Source organism: Thermobia domestica, chromosome 14 (assembly GCF_964235325.1).
Source record: "Thermobia domestica chromosome 14, izTheDome1.hap1.1, whole genome shotgun sequence".
NCBI lineage: Eukaryota > Metazoa > Arthropoda > Insecta > Zygentoma > Lepismatidae > Thermobia > Thermobia domestica.
Window position 1 is genome coordinate 71,870,959 of NC_137467.1, and position 25,067 is coordinate 71,896,025.

At 35.6% G+C, this 25,067-nt stretch overlaps 1 protein-coding gene across 1 annotated transcript in view; it reads right to left on the bottom strand.

The window, feature by feature from the left end:
• LOC145670618 (O-acyltransferase like protein-like) overlaps window positions 1-25,067 on the bottom strand; it is a 41,316-nt gene that overhangs the window by 14,103 nt on the left and 2,146 nt on the right. Inside the window, exons 2-3 of the mRNA XM_081739409.1 lie at window positions 18,848-18,993; window positions 7,758-7,860 (exon numbers count right to left, since the gene is read on the bottom strand). Of these exons, the coding sequence (XP_081595535.1) occupies window positions 7,758-7,860; window positions 18,848-18,993 (249 nt within the window). The remainder of the gene's footprint in view (window positions 1-7,757; window positions 7,861-18,847; window positions 18,994-25,067) is intronic.

Sequence of the window (25,067 nt, forward strand, 5' to 3'; positions counted from 1 at the left end):
AGGTGCTCCTCAAGAACGAGTAAATGAATGGTTATCACGTTTTAGGAATAAGTTTGAATGCTCTCAGGCAATTAAGGTATCTGATTTTGTTGCAACTCTTGCACAACTAGAAAAGCAGGCGAAGTTTGTTATTTCAAGTGATAAATCAGCATTAGATTTGGTAGCCTTTGCTACATTTTTTCAGCAAAGAACACCGTGGTTATCGCATTAGAATATGACGTGAATACGAGAGTTTATTGATATGGACAATAACAATAATTTAATGTATATAGTACTGTAGGATTTAATATTAAGATGTAGTTATGAATAGGAATATATATAGGGTAATAGTAGAAATATCAGTAGTTATTAATATTGTGTGTAAGGCTAGGTTAATTAAAACTAGGGAGAAGTGAAGTAAAAGTGTATAGAAGATATATTGGTAATTATTAATGTTTTAAGTAGTTAGATTAGGTTAATACTTTGATTGTAAGAAATTTTGTTTTAGTAATAGAGGACATAAGTATATATGGGAATTTATAGGAGCATTATTAATATTGGAAGAGGAAAATCTGACTATCAATTGGTTTTATTGTAGTATGTCTTTATGGCATATAATTTTAATGTAATTTTAATAGTGACGTAATAAAAAGAATAAGTAGGAAAGACTATGGAGAAAAGAAAACAGAACAAAGAAAATGAAATATGAATGATTTTGTGATTAGTTTTTGCATTAGGATTTTAGATGTAAGGAAAGGCAAGAATGAAAAAAAAACAACAAGAAATGAATGATGCAATTGAAGTAGATTTAATCTAGACATAAGTTAAAATTAAGAAACCCTGATAATTAGGCGAAACCTTTCATTAGGGGAAACTCTAATCAGGAAGGACATCCCATTCTCGTCGAGTTGAAATTGGGCGATTACCGAACGTCGATGAGAATATTTTATTTATTGAGCCACATAAGTCTTCCGTGATTGTTGAAAAGAGACACAGGAGTTGACTCGTACATCACGTGTAAAGCCGTGCAAATTTTTTTTTGGTGGAGATATCCTTCATTTTTAGCCAGTCCCTTAGCGTAAGATTAAAATTAAGATAGTAATAATTAGTGAGTAATTTTTTGATATCCTAGGGAATAGTAGGATAGTCAGAAGAGAGAGAGATGTTAGTAGTGCATCTAAAATATAGGAGAAATAGAATATAGTTATATTCTTCTAGTTATAATGTAAGAATTGTCTAGATTAATCGGTTCATTTGTGTTAGGAGGAAAGAAAGAGGAAAAGAGTTGGTTTTAGGAGTGTGAGTAGTGAGAAGAATGAAATTTTAGTAGAAGATAGAGTTGGAAAGTAAACAATTAAAGACGTTAGACGTAAAGAAATAAGCAACAGTAGATTTATAACATAGACTAAAATTAATAATAAATGTGGATAGAGAGAAGAAGAGAGAAATAAATAATGAATAATGTGTAATAAGTAAATAAGAGTAAGAAAATGGAAGTAAATAATGAGTTTATAGAATAAAGCATGCATCGATGAATAGATTTATAGATGAATATTTATGCATATGTTAGCGCTAGGAGTAGTCTAAGAGAATATAAGAAGTAGATGAATATATATGAATAAAGCGCAAGAATAGAAGAAAAAAAAGAAATGTTATCGGGGACATGCAGAGGATTTTCCTGCACACGAGAAGCCCTGAACAGATTTAGTACGTATTTGAGTTGGAAATATGAAGTAGTTTTGAACTTTCTTCGGAAGAAATCCTTCTCACAAGCTATAGGCCCTGTCGGCATTGTTAAAATAATTTAATAATTTAATATTTTAATGTAGTAATAAGTATAGAGTAATAAGTTAATAAATATATGATAAGAAGATTAATAGTAATTAATAATAAATTGAATTGTTGACCTAGTGAAATTGTTATGGAAATGGCCATCCTAGACAACGTAATTAGGCAAATAAGTAAATAAGTAAATAATATAATAAATAAGTAGTCTATTGTTATGATCTAGGAGAAAAAATAGTCACGTCTTCAATATTGATTGAAAAAAAAAGAGAATCACGTCACGATAGTCCTATCAAATGCAAGTATGAAGAAGAATTAAGTTTTAAAATTTTGAAAACCGGTCAGATTTTTAGAAAACCATGTATATAGATAGTAATAAATGTGCTAGCTGTAGCCAAATTTTGATTGGGATGATACGGCAAGTCAGGCTGCCGTATTTAACAACCAAAGCCTTCAGGATTTTAAGGAAATGTAAAATCCATCATTTTCTCTGAATCGCAATCAATTTTTGTATGCAGTTAACAAGTGTTAGGGATAATAATAATTATAGGTTAAGAAGGAGTAAATATTCATAGTATTTAAATAAATATATTCGCGTGTAAATTTTATTTTGTACTTACCCATATAGATAATCCAGTAAATAGTCCATTGTGTAATCCTGTGTAATGTCCATAAAGTAATTATATCCATTTAAGTATATATCACGTATTAACCAATAACATTTTCACTTTTAAACATTTTATCACTTTATAATATTTTATTAATTTTAATATATCACATTTTAAATATTTTAATCACAAACGGATATGCCAGATTGGTAAAGTAAAGGTTGAGTACTAGCATGAGCCTTGAGTATCGGTAACACTACTGCAGTGCATGAGATCCCGCACGAAATCCCGAAAGTAAACATCAAGAATTGGAACAATTTTTGTGAATCCAATAAACATTCGGCATGGATAAGAATATTCACAGACATCGTGCGACGTAGTTGTTGTATAAATACAGTGTTTTAAAACTAATAGCAAAATAATTGCTAGTGAATATTAACACTCGATGTTACCCGTTCAACAGTGACGCGCGAACAGAAAGGCAGGAAAAGGAAGTCAGGTTAACCTTGACTGAAACTTGATTGAAAAGTGTTGATCTTGCAGTTACTAGGCTGGAAGTATCTACAGCATATCCAACGCCCTGCGGCAAGATTTTATTTCCGTTCATGCTAAAATGTCAGTGAATAAAATTATGTTGAGAATAAAACAATTATATTTTCAAGTATTACAGTGCTAATGTAAAAAAATATTAACTAACAATGTTTTAAAACTATGTCACAAGTTTTTGTTTTTAGATTTCCAATCACATAGCGGTGGAAATAAATGAAGTTGAACCAGTACTGATACGGCCAATAAATTTATTGGTTGGCACGTATGGACAGACAGAGTAGTGGAAATTTTTGGTAACATGAAACTCTAAAAGCGTTGTTGCGAAGAGAAGATAATTCAAGAGTACTTGCAAACGAACATATATGTAATTATGCACAATCACTCTTGACCAAATGTGATGAGCAAGTATTTCAGCGAAAACTCACTAGATGTCGTGAGCATATACTTTGCCAGATTACATTTGAAGTTTTTGTATTTTATAATTATAGGAATTAAGAAAAAAAAGAAGATTAAAGATTCAAATATATATTTTTAATAATTTTAGGTGAAGGAATATTGATTACTGTTTATATAACTATTCTGCATAATAATACATATTTTATTTTATTTCAAGTTTATATTTATCTTTCAATATTGATTCAGTTTATATGATGTACAGGGTGTTTATGGAAAATCGCCCTCTAACGAGGTCTACCTTGGATTGCGAGGCAACCAAGTTTTTAAGGGGGGTCATGTGGCAGTACTCGATTTTCGAGTAAAGTAATTTGTATATTTTGATTCTATTTTAATGTTTATGTCACAAAATCATTTATTAAGGTTATGGGAATTAAATGTTGTATATGTGAGTAAGTGCAAGCTGCACAATGTTGCAAATGTTTGTGTCAGCAGTTTGTTGTAAACAAATGTGTATAAGAATGTCTTCGTTGAGAGTCTGGCAATGTAGGAAGGAAATGTTGACAATGTGTCTATCCTCACATTAGCCAGATTCTAGAAATTGTATAAAGTGAATCTGTAAGATTTCACGAATTTCATGAGATTACGGATGTGCGGAGAATTGCTTAGAATCGGGAAATCAGAACGTGTCGAGGATTGCAATTTTGAGTCTTGACACATGGAAGGAATTTGTCTCTCCATGTGAAAACGGTGTTGCACGTGCTGCAGCAGACGACAAGCAGACGACGGAGGTTGGACAACGCTAAACAAAACTGGAGGACGGAAAGGTTTTGGGAGAGTGGATGGAAGTTGATGGAAGTTCATGGAAGTTCATGGGAAGTCGATAGTGGAGTCTATGATCAAGTTACAGTGATCATTCGTTGGTTCGAGTTTGGAGAACCAAGTTCTATCCGAGAATCAGCCAGATGATAGGAGGAGAAAATACTTCATATTTCAAATCATTCTAACGACGTGGAACATCACGCAGAGAGTAGCATTGAGAGGAGCCATACCTTAATGCTCGTTTTCGTCTTTCAACAGCAAGGAGATTCAGCTTAAAGGAGCCGAGTTCAACGCCGGAGCAACGAGGGAAAGACACCAGTTCATCCAGGTATGTGTGGCACCGATTCAGGGTTCAAAAGCTCAATACTTGACCGTTTCTGTACCCGTCTGGCAAATGATTCTTAATATCCGTCGTTACTAGCGTTCTGAAATCTTACAGTACACTCATAAGCATAACTAAATTCAGTTATATTAAATTAATGAAGTGGACGTATTGTTATTTGATTTATCCCCAAATGAGAAACCTCTCGCAAATTAATATCAAAGTTCATCCCACTCATTCTAGATGGTGAGTGGAAGGCATCCAGTTGCACTCAACATTGCATCCCCAATTAGGCACTGAGTGGCTGGGAGCAGTACAATTTTCAAACTTTCCAAGACAGTAATCGTACAAAGGTTAAACAAATAAAGAAAATTATAGACTACAACATGGTTTTCGTAAAGGAAGAAGTACTGAGACTGTAATAAGGAAACTATTGGAACTAATTGAAAAGGGTAAGACCGAGAAATATCAGGTAGTAGACACAGATATAAGTGGGGCCTTCGATAGCCTATTATGGCCATCATTATTCAAGCAATTTCAAGAAATGGGAGTACCAAAGTCCTCCTTTGAATTGATGATGGATTACTGTACTGATAGTAACGTAACATATATAGCACCAAATAAAAATATAACTACGTACAATACGAAAGGATGTCCACAAGAATCCATAACTGGCTCAACATTATGGGATATTATAATAGATCCATGTCTGAAATGTCTCAATCGACTTGAAGAAACAGAAGGAGTGGTTGGATATGCTGATGACATAGCTATAGTGTTGTCGGCATCCTCAAGACACGAAATAGAATGATTAGAAAACATAGTATTAGAGAAGCTATAGAAATGGTGTTCAACAAATAACTTGATTCTTTCTGCAACAAAAACGAAGTATACACTTCGACAGAAAATTCAAAGAAGTTATATTCTAAGGGTATCCAACAAAAGTACAGAGTTAAAGAGTTTAAGTACCTGAGAGTATGGATAGATGAACAATTAAACTACGGAAAACATGTAGAAGAGATTACGAATAAAAGCAAAAAAGTAGCACACAAATTACTAACAATCAATGCAAGGGACTACTTAATCTCTAGGAAGTTATTTCAAACTTATAACAAAACAGGGAACATTCCAATGCTTAGTTATTGTGCCAGTGTCACAAACTTCTTATGAATATAAAACTAAAACAAACAACAAGAAATAGGGGTAGTACTTATAAGAACTCTGGATGTAATAAAAACCATGTTAACAGAGGCTCTTCAGGTGCTGACTCAGGAAGAACCCATACATTTCCAGGTATACTAAGACAGGCTTACAAAATATGGACGAAAATTTACGAAATGACAAAAATTTTAGAAATGTTAGCACAAATTCCAAAAACGAAACAGAGTTACATAAAATTATTGAAAGGAAATAGCAACAGGAATGGGAAAACTCAAGTAAAGGACAGAAACTAAAAGAATACATATTAACGATACAAATAAGGAAAAATATGATAAACCTAAATAAGGAGATCATGGAGACGTTTTCTGGCCATGATTCTTTCAAATCACATTTATATGGGAACACAATAGAAGTAGATCAGACATGTATCTGTGGAATTTCCTAGACACCCGAACATGTAACATGGACTTGTGTTCGCTTCATAACAAGGGAAGATATAACAAATATCAGAGATGAACTCAAATAAGATACATGGAAAAAAATCAAACAGGATAGAACAAAGCTACAGAAGTTCGAAGAACTAACAAAGCTTATAGTGAGAAATACGAGGAATAGAAGAATTAAAAAGAAAAGAAGGAGAGAGCAGGACACAAACTACATTAAAAAAAGAAAACACTAATATACATAATTCTGTCCACAAATAATAATAAAACATTTCCTGGAACGAAACCTGGAACAGAAAAGACGCTTCTTTTGTTTTGTGTTTAGTGTCAGTGTTAGTGTCGTATTGTTATTTGTGTCTTAAATGTGAATGTTTGCTGCGACCTCAAGAAGCAAATAATAATAATAATAATAATAATAATAATAATAATAATAATAATAATAATAATAATAATAATAATAATAATAATATAAAATAATAAAAACCAGAAGAAAAACTCAAAAGAAACTTGTACAAACCAATATTTCCTTCGCAACGTATCTCTATTTTACTTTCATATAATGCTTTCAGTTTACTTTCAGGTGGCGGTAGAGGAAGCAACCCAAAATAGTGCAACCGATTAAAATTTTAATGAATGACAAATGGAAAAGGGAAACTTTATCTTATGTGTGAATTGTATTATTCTTTTATCTGTTTCTATAAAAAAATAATATAATATAATAAAGAATAAATAAAAAAAGTGTATATTAAAGGGCATGGTTTAAAGTATTAGATACCATGCTAGAAAAATATGCCTCAACTCAACCTGCTGAGGATGGTGCATGGGGTCTCGGGTTCAAACCCTGCTCCCGCAAAGTGAACTTTGTGGTGGACAAACATCGCATGCGTGGGTTTCCTCGGGGTTCTCCCGTTTCCTCCTACTTTCTTCATTCCACCATTTTCACTCATTTCTCATCTTCATTGTCTCCTTTAACCTAGCCGGCGTAACCGTGGAACGTCGTTTCATTTTCAACTTGCTGAGGAACCAAAACCGAACAGAAGAGAGAGATAAACTGAAATAAAAATAAAAGAGAGAAAATAAAGGCAAAGTTGTGACTGCCCTATAGTAAGTCCAAAAGCAATTGGCAACGGCAGGAGTATGGGGAGGCTTTAAAACAACCCCCCGCCAAAAAAAACAAAAAAAAACATAATAATAGCCATTTTAATCATGTTAGCATCACATAACCGAACACAAACGATTTACTTTCTTTAGAAATTAGAGAGGTTCGCCATGTTAAACCATCACTGCTCAGTTCATTGCACTCTGTCGCTCTAGTGTTCTTTAGATGGTACAGAGGAGCATATCACCACCAACAGCCTGGCGCTGCGGTCGCGGCGTAACCGTTGCCAACCTGGGCGCTCGACATGTTTCCTCTGTACATTATATGAACAGAGGAAAAAAGAGATGAAGTAGTTGACAGTGGATCCTTCAAAATATTAGTGGCTCCTTCACTGAACCCCCTTTTAAAATCCTAGCTACGCTACTGGTAAGGTACTAGATTGTGTTTTCAAATAACTATTGAGATTGGAGCTCCATAAAGCGTATTCCAGTTCATCATTTGCCAATGAGGCGTTCTTGACTGCTATGTCTGCACTGCACGCTTGTTTCAAATATAATATTACTGAGAATATATACCTTTATAAAAACAATATTTACCTTTCTTGGTAAGAACATTTTTTAACTCCTGGAACGGCATATCAAACAGTAAAGTCAGGACAACTGACGCAGCAATGACGGCCAAATATTCAATTAGATTGAACTAAAGAAAAGAAAAAAAGATCACAAAAGAAAAAGTACATCAATAATAAGATCCAAGCTTTATATTAATTTATCATCTACAATAATTTAAGTAAATAATTGAGAAAAGACAGAAAGTGACAGGCTTAAAGAAAAATATATATTTTATTTGTCGATAAGTAAAATGAAATGATTTTGTGTGACCACCTCACTCCTCGTTGAGTTCTTCTCCCATAATCTTAATGTCATCCTTCAATTCTCTTGATCTGTCACCCATATGTTTCCTATCATTCAAAATTTTCTACCCCAAATCTTTGCTATCGTTTCGGAACACCTGTATCACCATGTCAAATCTTTACAGAAAAAAAATTAAAAATTTCTGTAAACCTGAGCTGCAATCAGGAATGATTACATCGGACGTCACTACAATCTCTTTTGATCTAACTTTAACACTTTTATTCATAGATCGAGACTTACTCGCTTCGTCATTGGTTTCTTCATTTTCGCTATACTTCTCGAGATAACATTCAACGTTAGTGTGCTTCAAAATCTCATGTTGATCATTGTTTACATGTAAACAATCAAAATGATATCTGAGTTTACATTTGGTACGTAACACAGAGTTCACCAAATCGTTACTAACATCAGGCAGTTCTTGCTCACTGCAATAATACCCATAAAGTTCAGTAATAGCACTTCTACCAAGTAGCATTACGTTCTTATTTAAGTAGCACTACACTGTACTTAAATTTATTCTTCTCAAATCTTCGTTATTCTCTTTTCGCATGTTTCACTGGTTCAGGAAAGATATTGCCATATCTCTCTCACGTTATGCGCAGAGGGCAGCTTATGTAAGCACAAACGTGGGAACAGAGAGCTATCCGTGGAAAGCGTCTTTTGAATAAGCTTAAGCACCCTGAAGATCCAAAAATGTTGTGGTTTTTCTCGGACAAAAAAAAATGATCAAGACCAAAAAGCCAACCGCAGAAATGATAGATGGCTATGTGGAGATTATACAGAAGCTCCCCGTGTTATGCACACAAAATTTCCAGCTACTGTTATGGTGTTAGGGATCGTGAGCAACGAAGGACATGTGATGCCGCCTCATATATTTCCTCAAGGACTTCGGGTTAATGCTGCTGCCTACATCGAAGCATTAGAAACCATTGTGAAACCCTGGATTGATAGCGTCCGCGGGAACAGACCACACATATTCCAGCAGGACTCCGCTCCTTCACAGAAAGCGATGGCGACGCAAGATTGGATGGCTGGAAATTTCCATGATCACATCACCCCGAACTTATGGCCTCCCCAGATCTTAATCCTATGTATTATTACTATGGGGCGCAGTTGAGCGTGATACCAATAAATATCACCATTACCTCATAACACCATTACTTCGCTGAAAGATGCCATAACTGCAAGCATGTTCAATATAAACAAAGATCATTTGATACGGGCATGCGCTCGTTTCCGGTCTAGGATTGAGCAGGTTATTGCCGCTAACGGCGATTTTATTGAATAAATATATAATCTTTTGAGTTATCGACGTTTTTTTTTCTTCTCGGGATCACTTCAGTTTGTCATCTGTGTTTCATTTTTAAGACCTTAGTACTCTAGTCTCTAGCACAAAAGTTAAACTTACGTTTTTCTATATATCCGTCAAAGCGTACGTTTTTCAATATATCCGTCTAACCGCACTTCCACATTTCTGTTATACTGTAGCTGTGCAACGATTTAGCAATAATTTTCCGGATACAACGTTGAATACTAATTTATACAAATAATCAGTAGCGGATTTAGAAACGTACTTTGGGATGGGTTTCTCTGATTGTTTCATTTTCTAAAATGTCCCAATTTTATTTGGTAGGAGCTTGAAGTTTATGAGTACAGGCATAACTAATACAGTATTTCATTTCGTTTATATATTTAGCGATAATCTTCCGGATAAAACCTTGAAGATCATTTCATACTGAGAACCAGTGGCGGATTTAGAAAAGTATTTTGGGAGAGTTTTTTTCTTACTAATGTTTAGTTTTTCTAAACATACGTAATTTTTATTCGACAGGAGCTTAAAGTTTATAAGTAAAGGCATAACTAATAAATATTTCGTTTGTTTTAGACATTCCGTAATTTTGGGGAACAGGCTTCAGTCCGAAAGACCGCCCCCCTAACCTTCGCAAAACCGTCACTGCTGGTAATTAGTAATAATAACGATTTAAAAACACCGATACTATTATACGGGCACAATGCCTGGCAGCATACGTATAGAACACATCTACGTCCACTGCAGGTGTTGCGAAACAAGGTGATTAGGACCATAACCGGCCACTCCAGGGACACGCGAGTAGCACAACTGCACGAAGACCTGGACCTCCCGTTGCTTGAGGAAGTTAGACGACATCAATCCACCAAATTCTGGAGAAAGAAAGAACTCTCAACCAACCCCACAATAAGAGCAATAGGAAATGCAAACCCACGAAGAAGACTTCACAGAATGCCACGACCCCCGTGAGAGAATCGTAAACCAACAAACCAGCCACAGGGAAAAACACAGGAGGGCGCGACAGTAGCGACTCCACCACCACATATACGTCGGAAAACAAAGCCAAGGAAGACACAAAAGAAATGGAAGGCAGGGGCAATAGCCCGACACTTCAACAAATCAAAACCCGCGAAGACAAGACTGAGACTGAGACTGAGAATAAGAAAGGAAGTCGGCCAAATCAGAAGTACACGCACTATTTCTACTTCACAGATGGAATGAAGAAAAGCTTTGTCAGAATGGTCGAATGCTGAATTGAATCCCGGACATTCCGATAGAAGCGCAAAAACTCCACTCAGTCATGTTTGTTGTGCAGCTGTATTTAACTTAAATATATTCCGTAGTCTTTTTTTTTTTTTTTTTTTGTGGTGGCGGGGTGGGGAGAGTTCCATAATGATATGAATGGTGTGAGCCAAGAACATGGTAACTAACACATTTTCAATTGCTGAGTTATGCAGCACCAGATAGACAGCAACGCATACCGCTTCGTTTAATCCTTCATGTATAGTCTTATGTGAAAAATCAGCTTTCTGACTTTCAAAATGGATTGTGCAGCACAAAATCTCTAATTCTTAAAATAGTAAAATTATGGGTTACCATGTTCTTGCCTCACACCCTTCATATGTTGAATCCCTCTTGTTAAAAATACAGGAAACTTGAGGACTGAGTAAACCGTGATGGTGCTTATATAAAATTGTAGAATTTCAAGAATATACAAAACCAAAAACTCTAGATGTGTAGCCGTTAAGTGTATCATATAAATCTAAGTATTTTTCTTATGTTTTATTTTAATTTCATTTTGTTCCAAAAAGAGGGTATGAAATATTTTGAAGTAAAAATACTACGTAGAATTTTGCTACTTATTTGTGTATTTTTTAAAAGAAGTATTTATTTTTAGGGTTGGCTGGTTTACACAATCTTTTTTTTTTAAAAAAATAAACAACTGGTTTAAACCAAAAAATAAAAAGAACGAAAAATGCGAATCGTGTGAACTTCATGGTGACGTTTCCCCACATCAAACCATCTGCATTAGTTTTATTTCTTTTTCACCGTTTAATCAAGGTATCCCATGTTCAATTCTCGGTCGAACCACAATCCTTCATTCATGCGTAAACAAAGTAGCGGTTCGGATGTAACTTAGCGGATCAAGCGAAAGTCTTCTCCTTGATAACCTCGGTATTACGTAAGGATGCGAACATACCGAACATACGAAGGATACTGAACATACGAAACGAACCTAAATTGTATATTTCTGCATGCCTGAATTCCTGTTGTTTTATAAAGAAGCCAAGTTTGCTTAAATATATTGATATAAATTGGCAAAATTTATCGATTGCCTACGTTGCTTCCAACATTAGATTGGATTGTACTTTCAATAATATGTATGTACTAAATTTGTAATTTAATACCTCAATTTTAGCGTACTGATTATGATACGTTGATCTTTAAATTTTACATATTTTTCCGTTATTGTTTTACATTTAGAGTAATAACCCTTTGGGGTCAGTCCATATATAATCACCGAAATTAGAAAAAAATCCCCAGTCGACCATCAGGGATTTTGATGAAAATTGAGACACAGGTACCTACATCCCTCGTAAGAAAGCCTGTAATTTTTTATTCTTCTGTCTCTAAAAGTTCCTGAGAAATTAACTTAGAAACGAGGCAGTCCGCATCATGACTTGCCGAACACGCTGATTGTTTAAGTTTTTAATGCGCAAGAACTTGGTCACTAATTATGTTACATAGGTCAAACTTTTTCTGCAACAAATATATGCATCGTTGTAATGAAGTAATATGTTGAAAGTGGCATGACCATTTTATGTTCGGATATATAAACTATCAAAGTCAGCACTTTTATACATTACCGTTTATAAAGCTCATTTTTTAACAAGTCACAGATTTTCTACATAAAACAACAAATGCCTGTGTTTGTGTGCAGTACCTTACAGGGTAGTGAACTATATACATCAGTAATGCAGAGCTGTTTACATTTTATTTACAGGATTTATGGGAGGTTAAAGTTGGTATCATTGCAAGAAAACAAACTTTTTGCTTATTTTCAGAGCTCTATTTAACTATGTTGACAGTTGAATATGAGTGTGATATTTTGGATGAATATTGGTACTTATGTAACAAATAACTTGTGTGAATTTCAAAACCCTGATGTATTTTCTTCCATTTTAAATCATCACCTTTGTCAACAGGTGTCGGTAGTCTTTCAGGTTTAGAACGGATATGGAGAATGGAAGTAATTTTACTTTCAGAGTTCCTCTCCACTCTGGATGAGGACAAAATCAATGAGCTTCATGTTAACCTCGTGCCAGGACTGAAGTTGTGCTAAACATGTATTAGATGTGCCAGTTCCAGAAACAGCAGTGATAATGATTATAAGTATGATCCTAGCTACACACCACACACTGTTCACCAGGAGCAACTAAACGTGTCTCTCAAATCTGTAGGCTGCTCACCACTGAAGAATGTAAGTAAGAGGGACAGACAAGGATACAGCAAGAGGAAAGTGAAGCAGATAACAAATGTCGTGCAGGAGATGTTCTTGGAATACCGAGCACTACGTTTCTCTGCTAAAAAGACATGTGACAGGTATGCTAATTTCTCTATGCTTATACAGCAGCTTGTAGAAAAGTATCACAAAACATTTTCCTATAAACAGAAAGTCCAAATCTTAACAATTGCTCCTGCAACTTGGAGTATCAGAAAAACTGCATAGAGTTTTAGGGCCTCAAATTATTTAGTGCGAAGAGTAAAGAACTTAGAATGAGAAAGGAATCCTATCACTTCAAGAACAGAGGCCTCGGAAAACATTCCCCAGGTATTAGTGAATGACGTAGTTTCATTTATGAAAGCGACGGGTGTTGCAGAATCATGTCCTGGAATGAAAGAATGTATGTATGTGCATCCAGATGAAGGTAAAGTTCAAGTTCAAAAAAGGCTACTACTAACGAATATACATGAAACATATGTTGAATTTTGCTAACAGAAACCCAGTTTCAAATTGGGTTTGCAAAGTTTTGTGCCTCAAGGCCGAAGTGGTGCATTACAGTTAAGGCAAATGGCACTCATTCAGTGTGTGTGTGTGTGCGTGTGTAAATATCATCAAAACATGAAACTGATGGTCGATGCCCTTCCTGGATCAGGACACAGCTACAAGACACTGCTGAACATTGCAGTGTGTGGTGCAACGAGCAGACAGTGTAGGTTACATTACTGTGGCAACTGTGGAAGGAAGAAGGCTGTTCAAGATTATTTAGTAAAACGTTTTGATGATCACTTACTTGAAGGTGATGACTGTGTTAAATTTAAAATCTAGGTTCACACAGACCGGTTGACATTACAAATCCTACAGCTCTCTGTGAATGAGTTTTGTGACACATTGACTCAGAGAATTGATAGTCTTAGACAGTACCATTACATAGTCAAGGCTCAAGCTGCATACCTGAGTAATATAAAAACTTCACTTCAGAAAGCAGAGCTAATTGTTTTACTAGAATTTGGCCAAAATTACACTTTCGTTATACAGGACGAGGTTCACGGGCACCATTGGGAGAAATCCCATGCAACTGTGCATTCTTTCGTGGTGTACCATAATGATAATGGAATCCTGCATTGCAGTAGCCTATCCAAGGGAAGGCTATAGGGGCTATCATATTCCACAGGTTTATTATGTTCCTTTTCACTTAGTGTGCATGTTTCTTTATTTATTTGAACGCTCAATTTCTTATTACTAATACTGAACTGTAATTTTGAACCACAGAATTCTACTATTTTGTAACAATTAATTTGATTATGTGTCACATTGTTTCTTCTTATAGTCTTACAATATATGTTTTCAAGTGCCCAATCAGTGTAAATGATTTTACCTGGCGAATACGTACTTCTTTACTTCCATTCTCCATATCCGTTCTAAACCTAAAAGACTACCGACACCTGTTAACAAAGGCGATGATGTAAAATGGAAGAAAATACATCAGGGTTTTGAAATTCACACAAGTTATTTGTTACATAAGTACCAATATTCATCCAAAATATCATACTCATATTTAACTGTCAACATAGTTAAACAGGGCTCTGAAAATAAGCAAAAAGTTGGTGTTTTTACAATGATACCAATTTTAACCTCCCACAAATCCTATAAATAAAGTGTAAACAGCTCTGCATTACTGGTGCATATAGTTCACTACCCTGTAAGGTTCTGTGCAGAAACAGAGACATTTGTTGTGTTATCTAGAAAATCTGTGACATGTTAAAAAATGAGCTTTATAAACGGTAATGTAAAAAAGTGCTGACTTTGACAGTTTATATATCAGAATATAAAATGGTCATACCGCTTTCAACATATTACTGCATTACAACGATGCGTATATTTATAGCAGAAAAAGTTTGACCCATCTAACGTAATTAGTAACTGAGTTCTTGCTCTTTACAAAGTTACAAAAACCAGAGCGTTCAGAAAGGCACTATGCGGACTGCCACACTTCTAGGTCAATTTCTCAGGAACAGGTAGCGGCAGGAAAATAAAACATTACAGACTTTCTTACAAAGGATGTAGGTACTTGTGTGCCAAATTTCATCAAAATCCCAGATGGTCACCTGGGGACTGTTTGACGATTTATAATGGAATAACCCTTTGGGGATCCCATGGTACAATTTGTACCATACGGGGTGTTTCATGGTACATTGCGTTATAACTCTCCTATTTGAGCTTCTTCGTCCGGGTTTTTTTGTTTTTCAAGTCCAGAGGCATTGTAGAAGACATTACGTATGGTTTCACACCTTCCTGCGTCGAGACATACGAGGTGATGACGTCATAAGTTTAAAATTTATATTTTCGTGTAATACCTTTTTGGGGGGTTATGTAAAGTATTTTTGGCGGGCTTATTTTTGCACGTAGAAGATTGAAATTTTGCACAAAGATGCAGTTCACCGAGTAGTATTTACCTGTTTTTTTTCAGATTTCTGCGTTAAAACAGGGGGGGATCCAAAGGGTCAAAAAGTTGAAAAAAAAGGGATATTTTAACCAAAAAATCCCGTTTTTCCTCATTTTTGCGCCTTAGATACATGATGGAGACAAGTGAATGGTACCGCCTGAAAGGCAGTTCTATTCTGAAGAGAATGATGTGCCACACATGGCCCTAGGGTAATTAGGGAAGTGTCAGGAAATTTTTTATCAAAATATACTTCTGTATAGGGGAATTTTGGACATTTTCGGTATTATTTTTTGCGGGCTTATTTTTGCACCTAGATGATTGAAATTGTGCACAAACATTCAGTCCACCGAGTAGTATTTACCAGATTTTTTCATATTTCTGCGTTAAAACAGGGGGGTACAAAGGGGCTAAACGTTGAAAAAGGAAAATTTTACCAAAAAATCTCTTTCAAGGGATTTTCTCGCCTTAGATACATGATGGGGGCAAGTGAATGGTACCGCCTGAAAGGCAGTTCTATTCTGACGACAATGATGGGCGAAACATGACCCTAGGGTAATTAGGAATGTCTCAGGGAATGTTTAAAAATTTCCCTCTGTATACGGGAATATGGGACATTGTCGGTATATTTTTTTTGGCGGGCTTACTTTTGCACCTGGAAAATTGGAATTGTGCATAAACATTCAGCCCACCGAGTAGTATTTACCAGATTCTTTCAGATCTCTGCGTTAAAACAGGGGGGTCCAGGGGGCTAAAAGTTGAAAAAAGGATATTTAGACCCAAAAAATCCCGTTTTTCCTCATTTTCCCGCCTTAGATACATGATTGAGACACGTGAGTCATACCGCCTGAAAGGCAGTTTTATTCTAAAGAGAATGATGGGCGAAACATGACCCTAGGGTAATTAGGGATGTCTCAGGAAATTTTTTACCTGAGATTATGGTGTTTTACGGTAATTTGGGGCATGGTGGGAATTCCTGATAAAATTTCTCCCGCCCTTGGTATTCAAGATAGAAACTTGAAATTTGGCACACACATTCAGTATACCAAGTACTATTTATCAGATTTTTTTAGATGGCTACGTTCACACAGGGCCGCTCCAGAGGGGCCCAAAGTGCGAGAAAAAAATTTCCCTCCGAAATTTTCCCTTTGACAAAAATTTTTCCCGCTCCTGGTATATGGTATGAGCATGCAAGTGGTATCATCTGAAAGCCAGCTCCATTCTGAAGAGAATGAGGTATGAACCATGATCCTAGGATAAATAGTGACGATGCAATAGCTGCTTGACTGAAAGTCTAAAAAATAGCCCCAAAACCCCGGATCTCTTAAGGGATAACGGGATTTTTCCGATGGCTAGGGCGGGAGTTTCTCAATTTAAGAAATTTACTGACCGGACTTCTTTAAGCTTATGTGACCTCTTCCAGCATAACCCAGTTGTTGCATAATGACACCAAGGCGAAACAAACTTATTTCTGTCAATATGTAATATAAATACATAAAGCAAAATATCTAAACCCAAAATACCTGGTTTAAACCCAAAAAATCCTAGTTTAAACTCCCCCCAAAAAACGGGTTTTTGGCATTTTCAAAAACAACCATGGTTCTTGCCAACCCTGCTTATTTTTGTATGTAGGAGGTTAAAAAGTATCTTATTATATACATTGATTAATCCTTTGGAATTCATAATGTAAATATGTTGAGAAGTAAAACTGTTTGATAGTAAGACTATTCATTGCTTTGGATTAATTGTTTTAACAACATTTATATATATATGTCTGTATTTTCATTAATTTCGATCGTGTCTGAAGAAGGATATGCTAGATATCCGAAACAGTTACAAATTATAATTTAAAATAAAGTAAAGTTTTAAGCTTTGGTCAGTGTCTCTTTTGTTAAAACTGTTTGAAATATCTTTTCGAAATTCATGGTTTATTTTCGAGGTTTTATATTATTATCAGCATCAACCACTAATTAAATGACTTTTTGTGTTATAGAGAAGCGAAACAAAATCTGGTTTATCAATTTAAAGCAGAATTTTGAAAAAAGCTCAAAATTTCCCAAGCAAAGCAGAAAAAACAGAGATTTTTCAAAAAAGCCGTTTTTTTTTCGAGCCCTTGCATCTCTTCTGATATATATATATATAACAACACCCAATGGTGTGTTTCTAAAAAGAGCCTCTATCATGACAGGTGATGATTTAATGACTACCGTAGTAATACTTCAAACTCCAAAGGGCGACACGCTCAAGTAACAACAGGCCTGTGTCAAAATTTAACACAACTGGAGTAACACGGAGTTATTGTGCTGAATATAAATAATTTCCACTCTGTGGAAAATCATTTTTCTGACTTCTTTGAAATTGATTAAAGTTTTAAGCAGAGACGTTGCCAGGGGGGCTAAGTCCTCTTCCCCAAAAATATTAGTCAAAAGTAGAAACGATTTGAAGGGGTCAAAACAAAAACTAAGGAAAGAGGAAAGAAGGGAAATAGAATACAAAATAAGAATCGTAATCAAATCTAGTCGGAATTTAATATCCAAAAGACGAGTTTTTCCAAATTGGAATAAACTGTTATTCTGGCGTAAATAAGCACTTAATCGGAGGTGAGACACAGCTGTGTTTCTTGGCGTGGTTACTTCGAGGAAATCGACTATTCTAGGGATAACATTTACTCCGCCAATTTGAGCGAGTAAATTTAAAATCCGCGAGTAAAGTGTGAATTCCTGTAAGACAAGGCAATGATGAGGAAGTTGAGACAGTGTTTGTTAATGTTTCGAGTGAAGATGATGTTTAGGATGGAATTCGGTGAGCAATATGAATAAGAGAAAATAAATTTGTTTGAGAATTACGATGATTCTGACTTTGTAATATTTTCCGTTGAATAAATAAATAAATAAAAGTATCTTTTCCTACTCAGCACTATTGAACTTAAGTAAGAATTTTCCTCTACTAGTAGTTTATTTCTTGTTTTCTTTGGTGTTCTTTCGATATAACAATGGAAACTATAGCTTGACAATTTATTAAGAATTCTGCCTTTTGGCAGGTCTTGGAACTAACGAAGATTCTTTTTTCTTCTTCTTCTTAATTTTGTTTAGGCCTGGAAATGTTTCTTCCATGTTTCTTGATTTTCAGCTTCCTCTTTTAACCACCAATATTTTCTTCTATTTTTCAAATCATCGGTCACTTTTGTTCTTCTTCTTCCTATTCCTCGCTTTCCTTCCATCTTTCCTTCAATGGCGGTATGAATAGGGCAATTTCTTCCCAAGATGTGTCTAATCCAATTGGCCTTTCTACGAAGGATGATGGCTAGAAACGTCCTCTTCTCTCCTATCCGTTTTAAAGCCTCTTCACTTTTTATTTGACCTATATATTTAAGTTTGAATCTTGAATGTCAAAATATGAGTGCATGATCTTTGATTTTTATTAGTTACTGAGTTCCGTCTACCTTTCTGAACTACTCATAATTCTGAAATTTAAATGGTACTAAATTATTTATTTTGAAAAGAAAAAGGTTAACTTACCACCACAGTCATTGTAGAGTAGTAATTGGATCCTTTGGTGGTACCTACGTTATAAAAGTAAATTGGAAATTGTGTCAAGTATACAGCGTATGATATTTTTGTGAATGGTGCCCAACCTTTCCATGACAAGGCTTTGGTAAGCATTCCTGAAAACAAGAGGTGAAGATGTTAATATTTTTATTATTAACACTATTTTAAATTTTACTTTGTGGAAAACTTTTGCAATGAAGAAAGTCTGAATGTAAGTTTCTAAAAGAAATAAAGATTAAATATGAGTTTCTAGTGACGAATTGACACAGCTGGTCGCGGGTTAGAAAAGTACAGAACATAACGTTTTGTTTAGTCAAGAATATATATACTACAGTATAGGCCCGTAGCCAGCCAAAAAAATGTAGGGAGAGCGGTAGAACTTAGAGGGACAGATTCAACCATATTATAGTTCTTTTGCAACCCCACCGTGAAAATTTTAGAGGGCCAGTAAAAATTTAGAGGGCCTGCACCCGTAGACCCCGGCCTGCTACAGTACAACCTCTTTAATCTGGACTAATTTTGGGTATTAGTTGACCGGACTAACTCAAATAACCTAAAGTAACAGTAGAAATTACATTAAAACTATGTTTATAGCAACAAAACACGTTATTATCTCGCATTTAAAGGATATAGGTGTAGATCTAACTAAATATGGGGATACTACAGTATTATACAGTAAAATGTGAACCAATATAGTACTTTCAATGCAATACGTACATGCGTTATATCCTATATTATGATGATGCGCTCGACGGCTTGGCTTTGTATTACTCGAACCTCTCCCTGAAGAAGTTGTTTTCAAGTACATGTCTATATTGTAAAATCACGTACATGGTTTTGTTTACTAACAATCAACACGTGCTCATATTTATAAATATTAACCACGTCGTTCTACGAATTACTACAGTGGCAGACGACAACACGGACATTAGCGACACTACTGGTCATGTGACGACGAAGGAGAGCCAGCACCGTCACCACACTGGAGCAACTATAAAACCAAGATGACCACAGCAACTACTATAGCCCTTGGTTGATCACTTCCACTCATTTAGCTTGCTTGGAGCACTAGGGGCTACCTACCTCAAAGCCTTTTGCTTGCTCGGAGCTCTAGGCCTCCTTTTCTGCTCACTTAGTTTGCTCGGAACTCTGTGGGACTCTTAAACCCACTCGCCCAGCTTGTGTAGAGCTTTCTGGCTTTCAAACCTCGCTCTCCTTGCATGGAGCATTGGGGATCATAAATCCACTCCACTTAGCTTGCTCAGAACTCTGTAGAGATCCTTCCATAGACTGCTCGAGCCTTGGGATACCTCTCTTTACCCAGTATTAGTAAACTATTTATATTAGAGTGATTTGTATAACACCATTTATAAGAAGGAGATTTCTATAATAAATTTATTTCGGCAGTGAGAGAAACGTTCTCATATATAATTTAGCTCTACCTATGCTTTATCTATACCAGCACAACCAGAACTTTACAACATTCTGTTGGGACAGTTTGGAATGTAGTATCCATAATGATGGGCAAATACAACACTATACAACGAATGCTTTGACTTCTAACCCATTTAAAACGTTGCATTTTTTGTTGTTTTTTTTCCTTTTCGGATTAAGCGAAGTCTGGCTTATGTGAGTTTCGAATTAACGAGGTTTCACTGCATTTAATAACCATCATCGTATCATTGAGATAGGGAAATTTATTGATTAGAGTTGAGTAAAGAGTGGGGTCTATTATTAACGCTGACTCCAAAACCACGACCGAGGCTTGAATTCGGTTCTATTTGCGGATGCATAGACTGTCATGCAAAGATCAACATTCGCAGTTTAAACCGCTCCCCACTACACTATCTCCCATACAAAAGAGCTGGATTATACGATCACGCCAGCCAGCTATAGTTCCGGACAGAGATGCCGTGGGTTAATGAAAATTTGACCCATGGCAAGCAACCTACGAACCACCATAACCTACCAACCACCGTGAACCATTATGACCCACCATGACTTACTCTTCCCCACCACCCACTAAAACTCATTGGCATCAACTTTGATCCATGATCCACGCTCTGCTCTCCCTGACTAAAGAGCTTACACTTCTAATAATACCATGCTGGAAATTATCACTAATCGGAGTTTCAATTTCTACGGTCAATCTCCCCAGCACCGCTCTGTTACAATACCGGTGGACCTTATGTTTGCGATATAAAAATACTAAAGTGTTTGTCATGGGCCAAATTACGATGAAATTTAATTTAATTATCGTATATAATTAATTTCTTGTTGTATTACAGATATTTTTCAGCGGAAAATAGAATGAAAATTGAAGATCTCAAATCAAGAAAAAGTAGGCTAATACAAAGGAAAGAAAAAAAAAACTAAAATTCGACTGTGTCTCGAAAGCCAAGTACTAAGTCCTACTGCTACTATTACAATTACAAATATCAATATCCAAAAGTGCTTGAAGTTCTTTTTTCACTTAGATATACTCATTTCAGGTAAGTAAAATGGAGAAAAATGGAGCCCTTGAAAATAAAACGTAGACAAATTCATCAGTGTTCAGAAGATGCTGTCTACAATGTATTGAGCAGTGGTTCGGTGTGTCAGAGTGGGTAGTGCGTCAGGTCCTGTTGACCCACGAACCACTGACTCATTCCGTCTCTTGTTCCGCACACTTGTTGATTTGAGTTTAACGTTTAATTAGAATTGCTAAAGATAGGATCACTGAAACATTTATCTATGAAATATAAACGGAATTATAATAACCGTTTCCAGAAAGCTTCAAAGAAATCTCACCCAGAAAACTAAATTACTATTAAAGAATTTTTCATAAGTAGTGAATATTTCACATTGTAGAGTGATTACAGAAGCTTAAAATATATAGGGTGTTTCAAAACAACACGGACAACGTTTGGGAAGTCATTTCTGACATCCAGATAAGACAAGAAGTATAAAACAACCTGGGTACACAAATGCTTCCTTTCGGAGTTATAGGCTACCGAAAACATGAAAAAAAAATGAACTTCAAAGGGCCGTAGCTCCAAAACTACCGTAGTCAGGTCAAGACTTCACTTATGAATGTGCCCTATCCAAAAGTGCATGTTTCAGAATCCTGCGGTATTCACGCAACAATTTTTATAGAGAGACTTTGGCTAAGAGTATATAATTTGAAGTACTCACCAACCACCTCTGTAAAAACTGTTGCAGAAGTACCGCGAGGATTCTGAAACGGATATTTGGATAGGGTACATACTAGTTCTTAAGTAAAGTCTTCACCCGACTAGGGTAGGTCCCATTAGTATTGGAGTTATGAACCTTTAAAGTTCATTTTTTCATGTTTTCGGCAGCTTATAACTCCGAAAGGAAACATTTGTGCACCCAGATTGGTCTATACTTTTTGTCTTATCTTGTGAGGAATTATCTTGATCGAAACGTTGTCGGTGTTGTTTTGAAACAACCTGTATAAAACAGTAGTCGTGCCTGTTGCTTGCGAAACATGGTCGCTTACTCTGGAGAAGAACACAGGAAACGCGTTAGGGCAATCAAATCTAGGAGGCTCAGGTGGGTAGGTCATGTATCCAGAATTGAAAAAACTAGGAACGCTTTCAAGGATTTAACTGGAAATCCAATCGGAAAAAGACTATTAGAAAGACTTAGGCGCAAATGGAGGGGGGGAGGATAATATTAAGATGGATCTCTTAGAAATAGGAATACAAAGTAGAAACTCGATCCAGTTGGCTAAGGATAGAAATCGATGGAAAGCTTTCGTGAATGCAGCACTTAATATCCGGGTTCCATACGCCATAGAATTAGTTACACTGAGGTAAATAAAAAAAAAGAAAGAAAAAGTATGTGGCGTATGTGAACACGTAGGATATATTTGTAAATTCTGTAGTTTTTGGACTTAACGTACAGGAAATATAAACCTATTGAAAAAAGTATATTTTATACGTACTTTTCGTATAAGTGTTCCGAATAAACATACTTTCCCTACGAACGAGATAACTGTATATAGGCGGTCAAGATATTGCATACAGATGAACGTATGTAACATATAGCTGACGTATGTAACATATAGCTGACGTATGTAACATGCGTATACCGTATGTATCTAATATACGGAAGGCTGTTAGATATCAGACAGCCTACGACGGCATGATGTAACATCTAAGCGGGGAAGTAATTAGCATATGGATAACGTATGCTCCTTACTGATTTCCCTAGTAAACATAAGGATTTCGTATACATGTACAATATATCGTTGTCCGGAGAACGGATTTTCTCAGTGCATTTAGAGATATTATTGCTTTTGTTTAATGAACAAAATCGGGTGAACAATTTTCGTGAAAATCTTCTGAAAGTAACTTACTGCAAAGAGTAATCATACCCTAGAAAAACGACTGATATATTATAAAGTTATTAATTGTATATTGCTTTGTAAAAACTCGCTAGAGCAGTTTTTGAAAAAAAAAATAAATTTTTATTTTTGCCCTCCAATAAACCACCTTTATTTTGGGAGTAGCAAGATTTTTAAAAAAAATCCCTTAAAAATGTTATGAAAACAGTAGGCTAGCCTAAAATTTGATCGGTATACATTGAACGTTATGGCCGCTAGAAGACGAATATTTGGCCAAACGGATAGATGAGCTGCACAATAGACATCCATTTTTTTTTTAAGAATGTGATAGCCATAATAGCGTAAATCTGTTCATCTCGAATTCGTTTCTTTTTCAAGGTCACCACACTGATCTCCTATCGCCTCTAGAAACTAAAATATGAACCAAACTTAGTCCTATAACTACATATGTATAGATAAATGTGTGACCCCAAATGAAATCTGAAGACTATAATAATAGGGTGCGTAATACAAACATGTGAGAAAAGAGCCATTTCGTCGGATTTTTTAACACTTCTTTAACACTTAACTTTTTGTAATAAGGGATTTTTTTTTTTTGCAAAACTTGCCAACATATATAGGAAGTTCTGAAATTTATACACGGTGTAACAAAAGTCATGAAACACTTTAAAGAAATTACTATAGCCAAAGGTGTGCATCAATTCAGAGTTTCGCTGCAGGTGTTGTGTGTATCGTTCCTAGAAGGTGTCATAATCAAAATGGCGCTTTCTGAAGCTGAGAAAGCTTTCTGTTAGCTAGAAGTTTACAAAACAAAGAGAGCAACGGATATCCAACGAAAATTTAGGAGAAACTACGGGAAAGCAGCGCCAACCAGGAAGCCAGTGTATAATTGGCCTTTTTTTTTTTTTTTTTTTTTTTTTGAAACTGTGTGTTTGTATGTCAAGAACAGAAGTGGTGGACCAAGTGTGAGTGCAAATGACATTTTGAAACAAGTGAAAGAACTTTCATAAGGAGATCGAGAGCTTTATGTGAGTTGTAAATGTCGACAATGATTGTATGGCATGTTTTGCGTAAAATATTAAACATGAAACCGTATAGAGTATACTTAGTACAAAAGTTATTTTTTAGAGACAAAATCCAGTGATTCTAGTTTCACTGTGCATTGTTGATCAAAGATGACACTTTAGTGAATTTGATCATACTTTTCGACGAAGCAACATTTCATACAAATGGGTAAGTAAACAGGCACAATTGTTTGGAGAATAAAGGGCTCGCATAACATTGTTGAACACTAGCGAGATTCTCCAAAGGTCAATGTTTTTCAACGGTGTCTCATAAAAACACTTTAGTCTTTCCTTTAGATGTTGCAGAACTGACTAATTCCATTGTTGCATACTGAATCAGAGAATTCTGTCCTTAAGTTAGACGCCTCTCTCACACAATTTCACCATGCTGTTAAGGAATATCTGAACGCAGAGTTAATCCAATCGTTTGATTGGTCATGGAGGAGTTATTAACCATTGTGCTGAAGAAGCCTCCTAGGACCCCTTATGATTCTTTTATGGGGTGATATAAAGGATCTTGTATATGTCCTTCCTCTTTCACTGATGTTGAGGAACTCAAAAGGAGAATTGAATAAGTAACAGCCACGTCTCGGAAGACATGTTGAGTCGTATGAGGTAAGAATTCGATTATCGCGTCGACATTTGTTGGGTCACACATGGTTCCTACATACAGTGATTGTAAAGTGAGTGCTTTTCAAAACAACTTACAAGTTTACTCTTTAAAATTATGTACTTCGCTATTTTGTAATGCTACTCATTTGGCCACAATATATAT